We start from the raw sequence: 20,413 nt of genomic DNA, 5'->3' as shown, positions 1-20,413 counted from the left end.
TATAAAAGCATTGTTTTTATATAAAGATTAGAAAAGTTCATCTATATTTCTTGCACTATTCCGCTCTAGCTACATTTCAAAGGAAACGGCAATAACTGCCTTGAATTTAATAAAGTAGCTATTCTTCTTTTCCTAAGAGAATATACTCTGACTCTTGTACACAATAGCAGAATCTCAAGGTTGAAACAGAAAAAAACAAACATATTCTAAATAGAAAAGCATCTCATTTTGATTTTATGGATTACTAGCAATAAACATTCTAAATGTATTTATTACTAATTTGACGTGTATTTCCTCTTCTGAATTGGGTCTGCATGTCCTTTGTAATTAAATCCTAGGGGCCTAGAGTTTTTCTTATCAATGTCTATGAATAAACAAGAATATTAATCTGTAGCCTATACTGTCAGATCTTTGAAGATCACCTTTTAATTTTTTAAATAAGACCTCAATCATCCTGAAATGTGAAAAACATTCACTTACGTTTTGTTAGCTGTTAAAAAATACAAAAACAAACAAACCCTACTTAATACCTTAGCTGACCTGGAACTAGTTTCATTAGTCATAAGTCCAATGTGAGAACGTTCTACAACTCAATGAAACTATGTTTCATAACACAGTTAAAATAAAGCACATCTATATACATTAGATTTGTTGTTGTTAAGTGCCACTGAGTTGGTTCCAACTCATAGCAACCTTGTATAAGCGTTTCTGAGGAGCAGCTGGTGGGTTTGAACCACCAATCTTGTGTGGTTAGCAATCAAGTGCTTATCCTAAAGAGCCACATGAGGACTACATGTGCAACAGATGTTCTTGTTGTTAAGTACCGTGGAGTCGGTTCCGACTCATAGTGACCCCTACACAGGGTTTCCAAGGCTGTAAATCTTTACGGGAACAGACTGCCTCATCTTTCTCCTGCGGAACCGCTGGTAGTTTCGAACTGCCGACTTTGAGGTTAGCAGCCCGATTCGTAACCACTACGCTACCAGAGCTCCTTAGATTAAGATTTATTTAATCCTTTACCTTCAGATTGATCCCACTCAAGAAAGTATGTATGTTCAACTCATTCAGTTTGGGTCATTTTTTTTTGTAATTTGAACAAAAAGCCTATATATATATACTTAGTGTAACTAACGTCTTGATTGACCTACAACTTTGCTATGAAGTTTACTGAAGCTCCATATTGGTCTTCCAATTTCAATTGAGAAAGTCCAAAATTACCTACTTTATTGAGGTCAATTATACTAATAACACTTACCAATAGCAAGAAGAAGAATGCTGGCTACAAAGCAGCCGGCGCCCACACTAAGGTAATAAACACCTACTCTCATTTCTGCTGGCCAAAGAGGGAAGAGAGTTGCTGCTATGACTGCAATCACTGGAACAACAAATAATAAAGTCACATAGTACAATACCACTGAACACATTCCTAAGGAAAAACTGTGAAATATTAGATTAAAACATAAAATAGTCACTTGTATGAGCCACAAAAAAGGGCAACTTACTGTGTTAAGTATTGTTCTTAAATTAAATTAGAAATTTTGTGGAATAAGTTACTCCTCAGTTGTGTTAAACATCTCCTTAAATCATTGACTGCAATTGTTTTCTTGTAATGTCTAGCTTATGTTTTGAATATTAAGACGTCTTCAAAACTACTTAGAAGAGTGAAGTAACAGAGGATCCAGGAAACTTCTTATTCCAAAAGTATAAAAGCAATTGCAAATTATTTTTAAAGGACAAAAGCAACAATATTGGTTTAAAAAAGTACTTTTAAATATTTTTGATCAAATATCATCTTATGTCTTAAGATTCTTTTACTGTCTGAAGAGTTAACTATACAACTTTGAAATCAGAAGAAACCAGAGATGATATTCATGTGAAGAATAAAGGAATTACAACTAGAATGCCTCACACACAGTTGACAAATCCAACAGGTGGCCAGCATCCTCCTGAGGATATAGGGCTGATTAAACTTGTTAAAAGGTTTTAAGAATTGACTTAGGGGAGCTTACATAAACAATCAAAACAAACCAACCAAAAATACTGATTCCAAGTCCCCCACCCCCAGAAATTTTGGAGTGGAGCTCTGCCATCTATAGATTTAAAAAGCTCTCCAAGTGATGCTGGTACAGATGGTTGTTTGATAACAAGTCAGTGAAACTGTACGTATTTCCAGGTTTTGTGTATGTGTGTGCTTCAACCAAGGTGGGGCCACATGGAAGAATAATTATTACCAACAATACATGTAAGAATAAATGCACAGAAATTTGAAGCATGGTTATTAGGTCTCTGGAGTAAGAGAAACTCTAGGATTCAAATTCTAGTCCTATCATTCATTGTAAGTCGAGTACCCCTAGGCAAATTACTTCACCTCTTCCTTTAAGTTACATTAAATAAGTGAGCAATAATAAAAATCTGTTGTGAGGATGAAATGAAACACATGCAAACTCTTTAGTTAAGGGATTAAATATGCAGGTAAGTGATGTACTGTGGGGATGAAGCAGGACCGGGCAGTTAGGGTTGCTATTAGTTGGAACTGAATTGACTGATTTAATTAAGACACAAATAATATCAATTCTATTAAAATTAGACCTACTTCTCTAAAAGATATGGTTCCATTGTACAACTGTATTACAATTTATTTCATTCTTCTATTGAAGGCCTTCAATTGTTTCCAGTCTTACCATTTTACAGACAATGCAACGAAGACCCCTTTGTAATTGTAGAAAACAAGTACATTTGTGTAACTATATAATTTACAGCACAAAAAAATTCCTTGAAATGAAATTATTAGGTCAAAGGTATTCTGTTAAGGTGATTCTGACTCACGGCAACCCCATGTGTGTCAAGAGTACAACTGGGCTTCATATAGTTTTCAAGGATGTGAACTTTCAGAGGCAGAGCACAATGCCTGTCTTCCGAGGTACCTCTGGGCAGATTTCAAACTGCTTGACCCTTTGGCTAGCAGTTGAACACTGATTTGTCTGTACCACCAAAAAACTCTAAGCCAAATCTCCTAAATATGGTCTACTGAGCTATTTGAATTTTTTTCCAGTATGTCAACACACACTCTTGAATATTTTGTCTAACTGTATATGCATTTGATATTTGAAATACAATTTCAAATCTCCCTCCATAAAAATAAATAATGGGTGTTACTACTTACATCATCTAGAAATCCATCATCTGTCAGAGTTTGATTTTTCCTAAATCCTGATTACTCTCAACTTTTATAATCCTCATAATCATTATCGTTTTAGCATATATAATGTTAGCAAGATTAAGTATTATTTATGATTATTGGTCACTGTATTTCTTTATGATTCCTGATTTTTTTACTTTCCTTTTTAAACTTTAGAGACTGTACTTTAAAGCTATTCACATCCTGTTCCTTACCAAGAATTAATCCCATGACAAATGTCTTGAAGTGAACTGGGTCGTAGATCCACACAAATACCTAAAAGAATCAAGAAACTTCAGTGCTTAAAAGTTCTAGGCTCACATTAGAACATTACACTTAATTCAATATTTTAGATCCGCTAAAGAAGTCACTTCTAACCTTTTAAGTGGCAGAGGTGACCACTAACCAACCACTCTGCCCTTCGTTCTTGAACAGTAACAGAAATCTTGCATTTTAATGGCATATGAACACCCAGTTTATAAAGTACCATTTTCAAGACTTTACTGCAGGTAGGCATGACTTTGCCTACCTGTCTAATGGAATCCAAAAAGAAATGAAATGATCAACTCTGTGGAGTGTGTCCTTAACTCTCCCTCCCTCTTCTGGACGCAGATATAAGACTGAAAGTCATCTTGGACCATAGGGTAACCTTTCCTAGAAGCCTCAGAGCAAAAAGGTCAGAGCAGCACTGGTCCCCTGACACCATGCAGCCGTCACATCTGTACTGCTCACTTCTTGAGTTCATTGACATGAGAGAGGAAATGAGCATCTATTTTCTTTAAGCCACTGTTATTTAAGGTTTCCTATCACTCACAGCTCTGGTAGCGTAGTGGTTACGAATCGGCTGCTAACCTCAAGGTTGGCAGTTTGAAACTACCAGCTGTTCCATGGGAGAAAGATGAGGCTTTCTGCTCCTATAAAGATTTACAGCCTCAGAAACCCTGTGCAGGGTCACTCACTATGAGTCGGAACAAACTCCACAGTACTTAATAGCAACAATCACTCACAGCTGAACCTTATTTGAAGTGACAGAGAATCATATTTCTAAAAAAACAAATTCAAAAAAATTGGTTTTAAAAGTAGTTTTGCATATACTGAAGTGTGTGGTTAAGTTTATATAATTTCTTAGAGAAACAAGAAAACGATCCTTAAACCTACTGAAATCTGCATTTTAAAATATAGATTATCTACTCTCACCTCATTTCCATCCAGAAAAACTTGATCATCATGCGGTTCAAGCTTGAATTTTTTCTTAGTTTCTTTCTTTTTGGGAGTTCCTGGAGTTTCCTCCTAAGAAAACAAATATATTATTTTATTCAAAGGGAAAACATAAACACGTAAAAAACAATGATATTCATATGGTGTAACGGTCTCACTGACATTTCATACAAACCAAACTCCTCAGCCAGGGTTTTTGTAGTAATCCTTACAGAGGCTTACGTTAAGTGGTTGTTGCCAAATAATTCAAAAGTGCACATGTGCTGATGCTGATTATTTACTTGTAGGATTTTTACATTTTTACTCACCTTTTTGGATTCTTCTTTTTCACCATCTTTCTTTTTCTCTTTTTCCTTCTTCATCTTTTCATCCTTTGTGTTTTCCTTCTTGCTCTTTTTATCTTCTTCTTTTCCACTTTCTACTTTTCCTTTCTCTTTTTCTTTCTTTATGTCTTTATCATACTTCATTTTCATTACTTTTAGCGCTCTATGAAAGAACTGCTTCTTTAACAGCCTTAGAAAGAAAAGATATCATGACAGTATATTCCTTATCAACTTTATCAATATGTTGTTTTTAAAGTCAATTCAAACTCATAGTGACCCTATATAGGGTTTACAAGGAGCACCTGGTGAGTTTGAACAGCTGATCTTACAGAGGCTAAGAAACACGTCAAGACACCGATAAAATGAGCAAAGGAACATAAACTGGCAACTCACAAAAGAAATTACAAGTAAGTCCCTGGAAAAATATTCAACCTAGCTCACCAGCTACTCCTCGGAAACCCTATATAGGGTCGCTATGGGTTGGAATCGACTCGATGGCACACAACAACAACTACAAAAAAAAAAATCAACTTCTAAATAAGGCTATTCTTCTTCCCTTTAGATATACACACTTAATGCTATTAAGGTTAACATGAAATTGACTCATATTCATTTAGTTACCATCAACATAAATCGTTACTGGTCTACAGAAGTGGTTACAGAATGTTTACAGTTAACTTTAACTCCAATTCTTTGAATTAGAAGAAACACAAAATATGATTATGAAAATATATACTAAGACAAAGGACATGAATTTATAACAATGCAAATAATAATAATAAAAAGATGCCTAATAATGATTGTATGCTAACAAATCGATACTGAAACTATATTAGGATGACTGTATAATGATCATAATCTACACTATAAAATCTAATAATAAATCAATTAATTTACCTATATTTATAGTAACTCATAGCTTAAAAAAAACAACTACAAAAAAACCCCACTGTTAATGTATTATTTCAATTTCTATAGAAACATGGAGCACAGTGGCTCCATAAATAAGCACTTGACTGTGAAACACAAGGTCAGCCGTTTGAGCCACAGTTGCTCCATGGGAGAACTATGAGGCTTTACGATCCTGCAAAGATTTAAAAGTCTCGGAAACCCTACACGGGGTGACTATAAGTTGATGGCACTCCAGAACAACATTAAGAATGGAGTTTTTATTTATACTAATAAGAATAAAGTATGCATCACCAGGTTCTTTCCTGATCATCTCTGAATTTTAGTGTCATCAAATATGGGATGGAGAAGAGAAGTGAAGTGATCAAGTTCCCCACTACTCAGATTTCAAAATGAGAATCATGGCTTTCATTCTTCCATTCTGCTTCCTTCGAAGTATAAAAGGAAACATTTCAACATCGTAGTATCTGTGCCCCAACTGTCCTTCAGCTACATCCCGACCGCTGATTTGGGAGACTGGAGGAAAGAGGTCATGAAAGGATTCCTGGAGAAGATAGAACGTCAGCTGGTTCTGAAAGGCTACGACTGCAAAGAAGGGTGGAAAAGAAGGCAGGGGATCACAGCATAATGAATTCATGATATAATAATCCTGACACATAGAGAATTAAATAATATTATTAAATTAGGAGACAACAGTGTTACTAAAGCCAAGGGGATAGTAGTATTTTAAAAGTGTAATAGCCCAATATGGTACTAGATTTGTAGTAGATAAAATATACAAGATTAAACAAATAAGTCTTGAGCACATGAATGGAGGCTATCTAAAGTAGACTACAAACTACTTACTGAAGTATATTGGGTATAACCCATGGGAGACTCAAAACTCCCCCAAGAGTAGTCAGATGATCTTCAGTGTGCAACAGGCAGACATCTCAGACCATAGAATGAGTATGTAATGAAATGTATCCTGTCTTCTCTGCCATTTTTCAGTTTGTAAAGTGTGTAAAGGCAACTTTATAATTACATAAAAGTTGTCAGCTCAGTGTAGTTCACATAATTTTCACCTTAAAGTAGGTATAAGAGAATATAAGGTTATGATTATTGATGTCAACCTCTTCTCTACACTCATTAACAGTAAGCAAGACAGCTTCAATTGATGAAGTTCCAAATTCAAGGACAAACAAAAAGAAAAGGGGCATTTAAAAGTGTGCCCATAATTTAATCGAGAAGTCCTATCTTTCTAATTCATGGTGTTGTTTAGCCTTCCATTATAATGAAAACACCTTCAATTGATCATCAATTACTTACATAAAGGTGAATTTCTGGACTCTAAAAAGGATTCACATAGCATCAAATTGGAAAAAAAAAAAAAAAAGGCACAATATTATTTGGCAAAACAAAAACACTATGTATTACTAATTTCATTAATTTCTCTCTAAAGATATTTCAATTCTGTTGTTACTGTTGTTGTTAGTGCTGTCAAGTCCATTCCGATTCACAGTGACACTATGTACAACAGAATGAAACAACGTAGCCACTGTGTAAATTCATTTCATTGAGGATCTTCCTCTTTTTGCTGTCCTCTACTTTGCACCAAGCAGGATGCCTTCTTCAGGGACTGGTAACTCCTGATAGCATATCCAAAGTATGTGAGATGAAATTTCAACTTTTTGCTTTTAAGGAGCATTCTGGCTGTACTCCTTTTAAGACAGATTTGTTTGTTCTTCTGGAAGTCCATAAAATATTCAGTATTTTTCACCAACACTATAATTCAAATGCATTGATTCTTCTGTCTTCCTTATTCACTAGCTTTCACATGTATATGAGGTGAATGAAAATTCCATGATTTCGGTCAGTGCACCTTAGACCTCAAAGTGACATCTTCACTTTTGAACACTTTAAAGAGGTCTTGTGCAGCAGGTTCAACACAATATGTCATTTGATTTCTTTATTACTGCTTCCAATAGCATTAACAATGTAAATCTTTATCATAATGTTGTTTATTAGTCCAGTTGTGAGTTTTGTTTTCTTTATATTGAGTTATAATCCACAATGAAGGCTGTGATCTTTTATCTACATCAGTACATGTTTCAAGTCCTCTTTGCTTTCAGCAAGCCAAGTGTGTCATTTGCATACTGCAGGTTGTTAGTGAGCCCTCCTCCAATCCTGATGCTATCCAGCTTCTTCTATTATTTGCTCAGCATAAAGAATAAGTAGGGTGAAAGGAAGAATCCCTGATGCACACCTTTCCTGATTTAAAACCACACATTATCCCCTTGTTCTGTTCAAAAGAGTACGTCTTGTTATCGGCTCCACATGAACACAATGAAATGTTTTAGAATTCCCATTAATAGCAATGTTATCCATTAATTTGTTACAATGCACAAATTCAAATGTCCTTGCATACTGCATACTCAACAAAACACAGGTAAACATCTTTTTGGTATTCTCAATCAAGTCCCATCTGACACGAGCAATAATATTCCTAGTTCCACATTCTCTCTCGAATCTGGCTTCATACTATAGATTTTTGTTGGTGTTAGTGCTGTTGAGTCAATTCTGACTTACAGCAACCCTGTATAGGGTTTCCAAGGAACAGCTGGTGGGTTTGAACCACCAACCTAGTAGTTCAAACCAACCTTGTGGTCTAGTTTATCCTACAGCACATACCAGGACTCCCATATTATAGATTGTTGTTGTTAAGGGCTGTCGAGTCAGTTCCAATGAAAATGATTCTATATAGGGTTTCCAAGGAGCAGCTGGTGGGTTTGAACTACCAACCTTGTTGTTTGCAGTCCCGTACTGATCCTACAGTACCCACACCAGGACTCCATATTATAGATACAAGTATATTAAAACTACATGCAGATGTGAGGAGCCAAGATGACAGAGTAATCAGACATATCTTGCTGTCCCTCTACAGCAAAGACCCCAAAAATAAAAAGGAACAGATACAGCCGACATTCATGGACACTTGAGCACCAAATGAAAGGAATAGAAAAAGAAACCGACAGAACCCAGCAAGCAAGGAGCGATATGAAGAGGAGGTACCCTGTCAGTCTATCCAAGTCAGCATAGCTATCTTGAGACAAAGCCTGCAGCAATACCAGAAGAGAATCACAGAAAGACAACTCCATGGAATTCCCAACAAGAGACTGAGGAACTGCTGACATACCAGAATGAAGTGAGGTGAGAAGGGCATAAACCAGACCTAAGGAGAGAAAGGACAGGAAAGCAGGATAGAGCTGCTCTAGGAATCCTGCAGGGAAAAGAGCCAAGACCCAGAGACAGGGCTACATAATAGCAGTGCTCCCTGACAATTAAGAGTACATGGTACACCTAGATTAATAGATCTGCAGTGTCAACAGGAGGTCCGTCACCCTACTGAACTACTTGCAGTACCTACACCCTTTCACTTGATGAGGGCCACGTCCTAGTTCCTGGCAGCAGCCAACAACTGGAAATGGCCAGTTAATCAAGGAACAAACACTCCCTACCTTTAAAATATGGGTAAACCACCCCATCCTCACAGCCCTAACCCACTAGAGACACAGTATGAGCTTCTCCTTATTCCCTCCCATCCACACTCATCTGTGATTCGCCCCTTCTCATTTGCTGAGTAGCGATGCTTTAGAGCCCTTGGCCACCTGACCTACTAAGCGGTGCTGGAGAGCTATGGAGACCCAGGTCACCCAAACCCCACAGCCTGTGCACCAACCTGCCCAACTGAGCAGCACAGGAGTGAGCCAGTGCCCTTGTTGACCCCTATACTCACCAAGCATGCAGGAACCCTACTGGTACCCCCCCCCTAGTTGTCCACCCTCTTAAGGTACTCACATGCCAATGGACCACCAACAGGCAGTGGCCAATGCCTGCTTAGCTCACCCTGAGTGAATAGTAACATGGGTTCGCCCTGCCTGCTGCTGCTCTACCCACTTGGAGGCAGGTGGTGAATATTCTTGTTGTAAGGTGAAAGATCAGTGAAGTTCACCCGAGCTGCCCCTTCTGATACAGCAAAACAAAATGCTTTAAATGTACCAACCAGGAGACATAGAATAGCATAAAAGATTTTTTTGAATGCCCTATTAAAATGTTGCCTACAAGAAACAAACCGCAGACACAAAGACATAAACAGGTAAACAATCAGAGAGAATGGAAAAAAATGTATCATGCAAGCAGTAACTAAAAGTGAACAGGAGTGGGAAAAACAGTCACTGATAAAATAGACTTTTAGCCAAAATCCTTTACTAGAGGCAAAAAAGGGCATAAGACAATGATAAAAGGATCAATCCACCTTTATCAACCATATTTATTAAGGTTAGCGAACATAATCATAATATATATTTATGCACCCAATGACAGAGCTCCAAAATACATGCAACAAACTTTAACAAAAGTGAAGAGAAACTGGCAGTCTGGTGTGGTGCTGCAGGATAATGCACTAGACCACAAGGTCAGTTTGAACCACAAGGTCGGCAGTTCAAACCCACCAGCCAACTCCACAGAAACCCTATAAAGAGTTGCTATGGGTCAGAACTGACTAGACAGCACTTGACAACAACAGTAGTAGACTTTAACACATCACTTTTGACAATGGGCATAAACTAGAAACTCAAATATACAGAAGCGCTAAATAATACAGAAGATCTAAATAATACAATCAACCAACTTGACCTCAGACACAGAACATACCACCCAATAGCAGCACAATTCTGGAATAGATCATTCTCAATAAATTAAGAAACATTAAAATAATATAAAGCATTGTCTCTGATCACAACACTAAAAACCAGAAATCAACAACAGAAAAACAAAGGCAAAAATAGTAAATGTTGTTGTTGTTCAATACTTTCGAGTTGGTTCCGACTCATAGCAACCCTGTAAAGGGTTTCCAAGGAGTGGCTGGTGAGTTCAAACCACCAACTAAAAAGGTTCAAACTGACCTTGTGGTCTAGTTCTTTATCCTATAAAGTCACGCTAGTAAATGCATAGAAACTGAATAATACCTTACTTAGAAAACAAGCGGGTAAGAGAAGATATTTAAAATGAAATTAAAAATTGTCTGAATCAAATGAGAATGAAAACAACATACCAGCAGGACAAAGCAAAAGCAGTGCTCAAAAAGAGAGTTCATAGTAATAAAAGTACACATCAAAAAGAAAAAAAGGGCCGAAGTCAACAACTTATTCCCACAACGTGAACAAACAGAAAAGGAGCAGCAAAAGCCACAGGCAACCAGAAAAACTGACACAGAACACAGAAAAACAAAAAACAATTAACAAGTCGAGAAGCTGATTCTTGGAGAACATAAATAAAATTGACAAACTACTCACCAAATTAACAAAGAAAAAAAAAAAAGATGTAAACCAAAATAAGAAATGATATGAATGACTTTATAGCAGAATAAACGTTGATAACGAAAGTTATTATGAAAAACTGTACTCCATCCAATTTGAAAACCTACAAGAAATGGAGACACATTTCTAGAAACACACCACGTACTCACCTAAACTAACACAAACAGTAGTAAAAAATTTGAACAGACCCATAACAGAAAAAGAAATTGAAGATGTCATTAAAAAAAAAAATTCTCAACTTAAAAAAGCCCATGTCCAACAGTCATGGTTCAAGTCTACCCAACATTCAGAGAAAAGTTGACACCAAATCCACTCCAATTATTCCTGATACCAAAGCCGGAAAAGATACCAATAAGAAAGAAAATTATAGACCAATATTTCTCGTGAATATAGACACAAAAATCCTCAACAAAATTCTAGCTATGAAATTACAATAAAGTACTCCTAAAGCAACATTCAGATTTAGCTGAAAAAATTAACTTACATGCAATAATTATAAAACTTATATAAATGATAGTGGGATATATGAACTATATAAATTTGGTGGAACTTTCGATACAAAAGTTATTGTGAGCTGGATGATCTGGTAGGTAGGATTGAGTGTTTGTAAATTTAGAGACAGGCAGAATAGAAAACAGAGACCATTCAGGCAAAGTGGCAGGATATGATGAAAGAAAGACCAGAAAATAGAAAGAGTGTGGCATCTGCATGAATGAGAAAGACATTAATGAACTAAAGGTTGAGAATGTGAAACCATATGGAGCTAGGATGGTTAAGATTAAAGGTTAAAGAATTTGTACTTGAAACAGGCTATAAAAAGATATAGTAGACATTTGTTTCTAGACATACTAGAAAATACTGTATTGTGTATCATCAACTATTTTCTTGTTTCCTTTTGTTATTCCTGAGATTCTCTTGAGTCCACTTAGTAGCTTAAGAAGATGGTTGAGGTTGTGTCTGTGGTTGGGCAGGAACTCATGAGGACAAGCCACCAGGGGGCCTCTGTGATTGTCTTAGAAGCTATTCTTAGTTCTGCTTCTCCCCTTTATTTTAATGCAGAAAGAACACAAAGCAGATTTACCTGACATGTATGAAGACAACACAGAGCAGTGGTTAAGAGCATGAACTATGAAGCCAGATGCTACATTTAACCTCCTAGCTCTACCTCTACTTCCTCTGTGACCTGGGAACAGGCTGAGGACAAGTTACCCAACTTCTCTGTGCTTCAGTTTCTGCATTTTGTAGAGCTCTTAATTTTTGCATGATACATAAAAATAAAATCTATTGTGAGGCAGGCAGAGAGGACAGAGTTTGCATTTTGGTTAATTTTAATTATACAAATTGCTGTAAAAGAAAGATAAATGTTGACTACCACACTATTAGCTCATTCATCCCTACTCCAACAATGAAACTGTGTTCTGAAAGGTCCATTTGTGATTCTAGTCAATGACAGCTAATAACTTTTAGAAATATTTGATAATTAACATCATAGTTTTAGAAACCAGGTGTGGAACAGTGATTTTGAGGTTATTCTCTTAGTGGCTGTGATATTTTCAGTGCCATTAAATAAAGTATTAGTAAATGTTATGTGTTCCTGACTAACATAGGCCTAAAATCTTAAATTCTCACTGAATATAAGCTTTAGTACCATGAAAACAAAACTTAGTTAACATGTATTAATAAATACATTTGATTACTTAGTTATTTTTAAGTAAACCAAAGGAAAAATAATTGAAATAAAAATCTGCATATTTCTTTTTCCAAGAAAAAAGTGATTTTTGTCTTTTACACATTCCACTCACCAAAGACTTTCCCTAAAGAGTGCCCATTATAAAAATCATGTGTATATTAATTATCTGTCTATATCTTAGAGCCTCAAGAAAAAATACAGATAGATGCCGCAGCTGCGTCTTGATTTTACAAGGAAGTATAGCATTAGCAATTACTAACCAAGCAAACAGAGAAGGGTGTCTGACTTATAGCTTAGGGAATGTACACCAAAAAACATGAAACAATAATTACTAGGAATTCCTGCCAAAGTTTTAGGGGGAAAATACTCTTTTGTTCAGTGTAGACACTGGCTTATAATTTTTACTGCTTACCATTCAGAGAATTCTAAATGGGTTTTGAGGGTCGGTCTGCCATATGTATAAATATAATGGAACAGAAAAATAAATTTATAATTAAAAAGTACAATATTCAAACACACAAAAAAATCCAGAGGTTCTGAAAAAATGCAGGCTACATATAAAAGCTGTGCTTGAGCTATACTGCAATATCATTATATTTAATGATGAAAATAGTTAATGAGTTTCAGGAATATGCAGAATGTGTTTTCAAATTACTATTTACACTACCTGTTGCAGTAGTCAACCACAGACTCCCGGTTTGTAAATAAAGCTTCCTCTCCTTTCTTGGCCTTTGCCCACTTTGAATCCAAAAGGCAATCCACTGCTTTTGAAGCTACAAATAAATTATTTGAAATTTAGTATACCTGGGAATTCATGTCTATAGAATTCAAATTATATAAAGAAAGCTTTGACACTTTGGCAACAGAAAACAAAATAATGCTCAATTTCTAATACAAAGACAAAACTACTAAAGCAAAAGCCTTTTCATGGAACATGTAGTGTAGAAAATTCAATCTATCATGATCACAATAAATAGTTCCTTAAAACTTCAAATTGAGAAACATACTGATATGCATCTTTTTCAACTAATGATTGAAAAATGGCATTTATAATTATTAACTAAAGCAAGATAAATTAATCTCATATGGGCCACATGTATAAGAGTACACGTACCCCCATGAGATTTTCTAGACTGTAATCTTTAAGAAGTCCTGGTGTGGCGCTGCAGGCTAAAGCACTGGACCATAAGGTCAGTTTGAACCATAAGATCAATGGTTCACACTCACCAGTCACTTCTCAGAAACCCTATGCTGTTCAGAACAAACTCGACGGCATTTAACAAAAATTTTTAAGGTAGCAGATTGACTTGTCTTTCTCCCAACGAGCCACAGGGGGTGGGTTCAAACTATCTTTCTACTAGTAGCACAGCACTTAACCACTGAGCTCACTGGAGCTCCTTCCTGCTCTTACTAAAAACCAAATTAAACTCACTGCTGTTAAGTCGACTCCAACTCACAGCAACATCGTAGGATAGAGTAGAACTGCCCTACAGGGTTTCTTTCATCTGTGGAGCACTGGTGAATTCAAACCACTGACCTATTGGTTAGTAGCTGAGTGCTTTAACCACTGCACCAACCTGGATCGTCATTACTAGAGGTAGCTAAGCATATTAAATCTGAAGAATGGCGTATCTACTCTTTTCTTTTTTTTAATGGATATCAAACCCAATCTATACTAAAGAGAAGATAAAAGAATTTCTTCTCTACATATAATTCAATTTTAATTGGTGAGAAGGGCAAATGCAACCACTACTTAAGCTATGGGTCTATTATAGATGACATTAGCTTATATTGAGGCTGTGTGGACAATATAAAGAACCAAAGTTCCTGAGGTTATGTCAACAGAATGAAGTGCAGCTTCATACTGAATTCTGACCCAGAGTTGTATTAAGATTAACCTTACTATCTGAACAAAGATAGTGTAACAATAAATCCTATTTTTTAAATTTCCAATACATGTTTGTTATTGGAAAGCACTTTTATCTTTTTATTATGGAAATTTTCAATCATTAAAAGACAGGATAATAAATCTCTACATGCCCACTACCCAGCTTCATAAATTACACTTTTAGAAAGTACTACAAAAATTTATTAAAATCCTAAACTTAGGTATCTTCATAAGATATTCACTAATGATTTTACTGCTATATATAATCTTACCAATAAAATAATCCACGCGGTGACCCATCATATTGGTAGATTTTGTCGGACAATTGAATCGAAGATATTTGGCTACAGCCTTTTCTTCTTTAGATGGCTCACCAACTTCCTACAAAATAAGAATAATAGTTTAGTGTAACAGCTTACTTGAGCAATTCCTGCACTAAATAACAACTTGTGTTCTATAAATCTTTTAAAGTGGTACATTAGCCTTGCTTTTTAAGCTCTTTCTGGAGCAGGCCTAGTAATAAGAGGTTTAATTAAACCGTGTGTTTTTCATTTATGGCATTTATTTTCAGTTGTTTCCCAGTATGGTTAAGTAGCTACTAAAACCAAGTTCAACTTCACTCTTGTCAAGGCAGTAAGTAAAAAGTTGTCAACAGCTGAGTGCCCAAAACCCCAAGTAGAAGCAGCTGCCATAAATAAATGCTAAATAACAGCAACTAACACTATGTACCCTGAAAATGGACAACTGACCATAGGAGTAGGTCTGTGCAGTTCTAAATTAACCAAGGATAGCCGCCATTGTGTGGTAGCCATAAGAACCAGTATCCGAAATGCAGTAAGTTTATTCCCTTTCCTGTCCCCCACCTTGTGAATGCAAATCTCAGGTACTATGAGACGCCTTCCTCACCTTTCTCTTTTTTTAACTTTTTTTTTTTGCTGGAGAGGCAAAAAGGCAAATTATAATAGGCAGAGAAATTATTGTGGTTGTTAAGTGCCATTGAGTTGATACCAAATCATAGTGACCCTATGCACAACAGAACGAAACAATGCCCGGTCCTGGGCTAACCTTGCAACTGTTGCCACGCTTGAGCCCATCGATGCTGCCACTTTGCCAATCCATCTTGTTGGGGGTCTTCCTCTTTTTCTCTGACCCTCCACCTTACCAAACATGATATCCTTCTTCAGCAACTGGTCCCTCCTGACAATATGTCTGAAGTATGAGAGACGAAGTTTGACCATTGTGGCCTCCAAGGAGCATTCTGGCTGCACTTCTTCCAACACAGACTTGTTTGTTCTTTTGGCAGCCCATGGCACTTTCAATATTCTCCTCCAACACCATAACTCAAATGCATCAGTTCTTCTACGGTCTTCCTAATTCACTGCCCAGCTTTTGCATGCATGTGAGGTCACTGAAAATATCATGGCTTGGGTCAGGTGCACCTTAGTGAAATTATAGCCTCATTTAAAGAACTAATTAATGGAAGTGTGGGCTAATACACTGGACTGCAAAGACGGTTTGAACCACAGGGTCAGCAATTCAAGCTCATCAGTCGCTCCTTGAAAACCCTATACAGGGTTGCTATAGGTCAGAACCGACTCAATGGCACTTCACAACAATAATGGAAGTGAATCAGAACCAACAGTAATTTTTAAAAGGCTGCTTCAATCCTTCCCTGCTATTTTTCTCCCAAACCAAACTTAACCCAATACCACTGAGTCACTCATAATGACCCTAGAGGATAGAACAGCCCCATAAGGTTTGTAAGACTACATCTTTATAGATGCCAACTACCCCATTTTCTCCTGTGGCTGATGGGTTAAAAAGTACTACCTTTTGGAGCTCTGGTAACATAGTGGTTATGAAATGGGCTGCTAACCTCAAGGTCATAAAAGATGAGGCTTTCTGCTCCCGTAAAAGAATTACAGCCTCAAAAACCCTATATAGGGTTGCTATGAGTTGTAACCAACTCCACAGCACATCATCACCACCACACACCATCTTTTGGTTAGTAACCAAGTGTTTTAGCCATGTGTCACATGGGCCCCTTGTTTCTCCCAAACACTCCTTTTTTCTATCACTTCCTTCATTGGGCTTACCCACACCCATATTCATTTCTTTTTTTACTTTATTTATTACCCTTCATTCTAAATTTCACTGACCAAACAATTCCTCCCACCCATGTACTGAAGAAAATGATACGAAGGAAGTAGTATAATCAATTTCAAAAGTTGTCTTATTGTTCTAAGATGTTGAAACAAAAGTACCGTCTTTAATTACATTAAGTATAAGTTGTTAGTGGCTGTTGGTCCCACTCAAGTGACCCCATGAACAAGGGATCAAAATGCAGGCTAAGAAATTTCAGTTTTACCTCCTAAATAGCAGAGTTCACTAGAAAATCAGTTACAAGACTACTGTTGTAGTTCCTAGTAAGATGTGTTCTATGTGTTAACAATAGAAATTAGAAAGAAATGTGGATATTTGAAACAGAACATATAGGGCTCAATGAAAAAGGATGAGTAAAATACATAAGTAAGATGTCAGATAACTAATTTGGTGGTTTTAATAAGAAAGGCCTTAATAGAAACTTGGGAGAAAGGTGATTCTGAGGGGAAAAACAATCCATCAACTTTGACATGACATTTTACAATCACTAACAATTACATCACTGACTGAGCACAGGCACAGATGTACTAATCTACTACTGACTATTGATAGATATCATACTAAATATTAAAAACCTGCAAGTCTACTATACAATAGGGAATTTGATATACGAAATCACAAAATTTTTACATCACATTTTAATATTAGGCAAGTTCACCAAACTTTTCCCCAGAACTTAGTAAAGACGCTTCTCAACAACAAAGAACAGAGGAGACCCAGAATAATCTCTCCCAACTATAGATTTACTTTCAGTACTCTCCCTTGAAACTGTTAACTAGAAAAGGAGAGGCAGTGAATTCTATCAAGATACTGGTCCTTCCTTGCTCCTCCTTAGAGTTCAGTTACTTAAAAGGTTTATTTTTCCTTGTGAAATATTAAGACACAATTATATATTGTAGACTATAATGAAAATTACATAATTTGTGCATTTTCTGGGCCTTTAGAACCACAAAGATTGCTTTAACATTGCAAGAACATGACAAGGGGAAACTGGCTTCACAGGACATCCTGCAGTGAAGTCTTCACTCTCACTGCTCTCCTGCAGCAGCAGTGTGATCATGAAGGTATACGATAGTCTTGCCGTCTTCCTGCTTAGACTATAATGCCTCCCTCCCCTCTTTGTTCGCTTTTAGTTAGAACACGTCTTCAGAATGTTTTCACAGTTCTAGAAGCTTTCTAACAAAGCAGTGAAGGTCTTTTGGGAATAGTGATGGCTGGTGGTGGTTTTTAGTTGTCAAGTTGGTTCCAACTCACAGTGACCCAGTATAGGGTTTCTGAGGCTGTAAATCTCTCACAAAGCAGCTAGTGGATTCGAATTGCTGACCTTATGGTCAGCAGCCCAATGCCTAACTCACTACACTACCAGGACTCCTTTTAAGGAATAATTGTTGTTGTTGTTGCATGCCGTTGAGTTGGTTCCGACCCATAGTGACCCTGTATAGGGTTTCCAAGGAGCAGCTGGTGAACTTGAACTGCCACATTAACCCACAGCGCCACACCAAGACTCCATTTTTAGGAATAGTAGCATCTACTAATAAAAGAAAAAACAGTCAATCTATCCTTAAAGAAAAAGAACTTTTTTTCTTAATGAATGAGAGGTCAACTAGGTCTTAGAAGGAAGAAGCTTAAAAATCAACAAGTTTTGAGGGTAGCTTGCCTTTCTTTGTATTTAAACACCAGATTTTTGCTGCTACAAGTCACAATCCAAAACTACTCAAAAAAGTTTGGTTGGAACACTATTAAGATTGTTTTAAGAAATAGTATTTTTATTTTAGAATACAAGTCAACTACTATAACGATATATTGTTGTTGCTAAGTACCGTTGAGTTGGTTCTAACTCAAAGCAACCTTGTATAGGGAGGGGTTCCAAGGAGTGGCTGTTAAGGAATTTGAACCACCAACTTTGCGATTCAAACTGACCTTTTGATCGAGTGCTTATCCTACAGCACCATACCAGGGCTATTTATAATGAAATAGGGGTTATCATTTCAAACTATATATTACAGTCAATATTTTAACATAATCTGTTTGAATGTATTAGATCAAGATGCAGGTGCTTTAAGTAGCACAGTTTGTGCTCGACTGCTAACCTAAGAAATTGGTCATTTGAACCCACCCAGTGGTACCAGTGCCACATATAGACCTGAGGATCTGCTTCTGTATAAAGTCTACAGCAAAAAAACACAGGGTCACCATGTGTCACAATCGACTGACTGCAACAAACAGGTCAGAACATTTCAATCTTACAGAGCTCTGGTTTAGAGGAACTTAAATTACTAAGAAAGGCACTAAGTTTGTTAATAGTGGTAGAATAACCTGGAATTGGTGATAGCAGCACAATTTGATGAATACAATGTCACTGAATTACATGTATCTTTCTCACCGACATAAAACAGTAAAAAATTATTCAATAGACATTTGAAAATTCAACTAAAATTTCAGGATAACAGGATTCTAAATCAAATCTTTGTTAACCCGGACTCCTGGTGTGGTGCTGTAGGATAAGTACTGGACTGCAAACTACAAGGTCATCAGTTCAAACCTACCAGCTATTCCTTGGGAACTCTGTAGAGGGTCGCTATGAATCGAAATGAACTCAACGGGCACTTTAACAATGCAGTTACTATGTGTCCTTAAGTACCAACAGCGCAGTTCTTAAAATTCTTATTTAAAAAGTTTTCATTTATTTGGATTAGAATTTGAGAATCTCAATTATGAGAACTTTATGATGTATGCAAACATGCAGCTCACTTCTTTTTCTGGGGCTGGCAAAGTGAATCCAAGAAGGGAATGTGACATGTTCCTTACTTCCAACTTTAATGGGATACCAGAATCTAAAATTATGTTTCACTAGAAAAAGCAAATGAGTTAAGTACTTAGTACAAATAGAATTCAAGGTCAATGCAAATCTATTAAACATAAAAAATATTTTATCAAGTAACAAATGACAGGAGATTCAGTTGATACTGCAGACTTTTTGGCCTAAAATTCTGACAAGAGAGTCATTTGTACAACTGTAAAACATTTGAACTTTTTCATTACATTTGATTTTTTTGTCTAAAGTAATGTTAATATTAGAGTTTATGATTCTCTAGGGGTTGGAGAACAGCAAGAGATTAATTTTATAGGATATTGTGTATTTTTATTAATATCAGACTACACAGAGGTACAGATCGAATCTTCTTTTAAATTCTTAAAGCATTACATTGTTGTTAAGTGCCATCAAGTGCCTGTCAAGTCAGTTCCAACTCACAGCAACCTTGTATAGGGTTTCTGAGGAACGGCTTTACAATGTAAATTTTAAAACACTTCCTATTAAGGCAGCAACTGATATTTACCTCTCACTAATAGCCTGTAATCATAATAAATTTATGGGCATTATTATTGTATATCTTCGTATTCCTTTGCTTTTTTCTTAATATGAATCTATCTTTAAACCAGTACCAGTATCCACTTTTCAAATGTTCGTTTCATGCCCTTCGCTTTTATGACAGACCTACATTAGCACTTGTTTTTGCTGACCAAAAGAAATCTGAAGAGGATTTCCACTTTTAAGAAAAAAAGACAAAGGCAAAACTAGCATTCAGAAGCATTTGTTTTGCCACCAGCAATAACAGCAACAATCAAAAAAGTAGAGGACAATAAATGCTGGTGAGGATCTGGAGAGACTGGGACCCTCCTGCATTG

General features: G+C 36.5%; 1 protein-coding gene across 1 annotated transcript in view; it reads right to left on the bottom strand.

Moving 5' to 3' along the window:
* The window catches only part of SEC62 (SEC62 homolog (S. cerevisiae)), a 29,086-nt gene that overhangs the window by 2,789 nt on the left and 5,884 nt on the right, over window positions 1–20,413 (bottom strand). The window contains exons 2-7 of the mRNA XM_006861820.1: window positions 14,836–14,944; window positions 13,343–13,448; window positions 4,705–4,909; window positions 4,376–4,468; window positions 3,394–3,454; window positions 1,256–1,375 (exon numbers count right to left, since the gene is read on the bottom strand). Of these exons, the coding sequence (XP_006861882.1) occupies window positions 1,256–1,375; window positions 3,394–3,454; window positions 4,376–4,468; window positions 4,705–4,909; window positions 13,343–13,448; window positions 14,836–14,944 (694 nt within the window). The remainder of the gene's footprint in view (window positions 1–1,255; window positions 1,376–3,393; window positions 3,455–4,375; window positions 4,469–4,704; window positions 4,910–13,342; window positions 13,449–14,835; window positions 14,945–20,413) is intronic.

This window comes from Chrysochloris asiatica, unplaced genomic scaffold, assembly GCF_000296735.1.
Source record: "Chrysochloris asiatica unplaced genomic scaffold, ChrAsi1.0 scaffold00043, whole genome shotgun sequence".
In the NCBI taxonomy this organism is placed as follows: domain Eukaryota; kingdom Metazoa; phylum Chordata; class Mammalia; order Afrosoricida; family Chrysochloridae; genus Chrysochloris; species Chrysochloris asiatica.
Note: the sequence above shows the minus strand (reverse complement) of the source record. Positions and strands in the feature narration are given on the sequence as shown.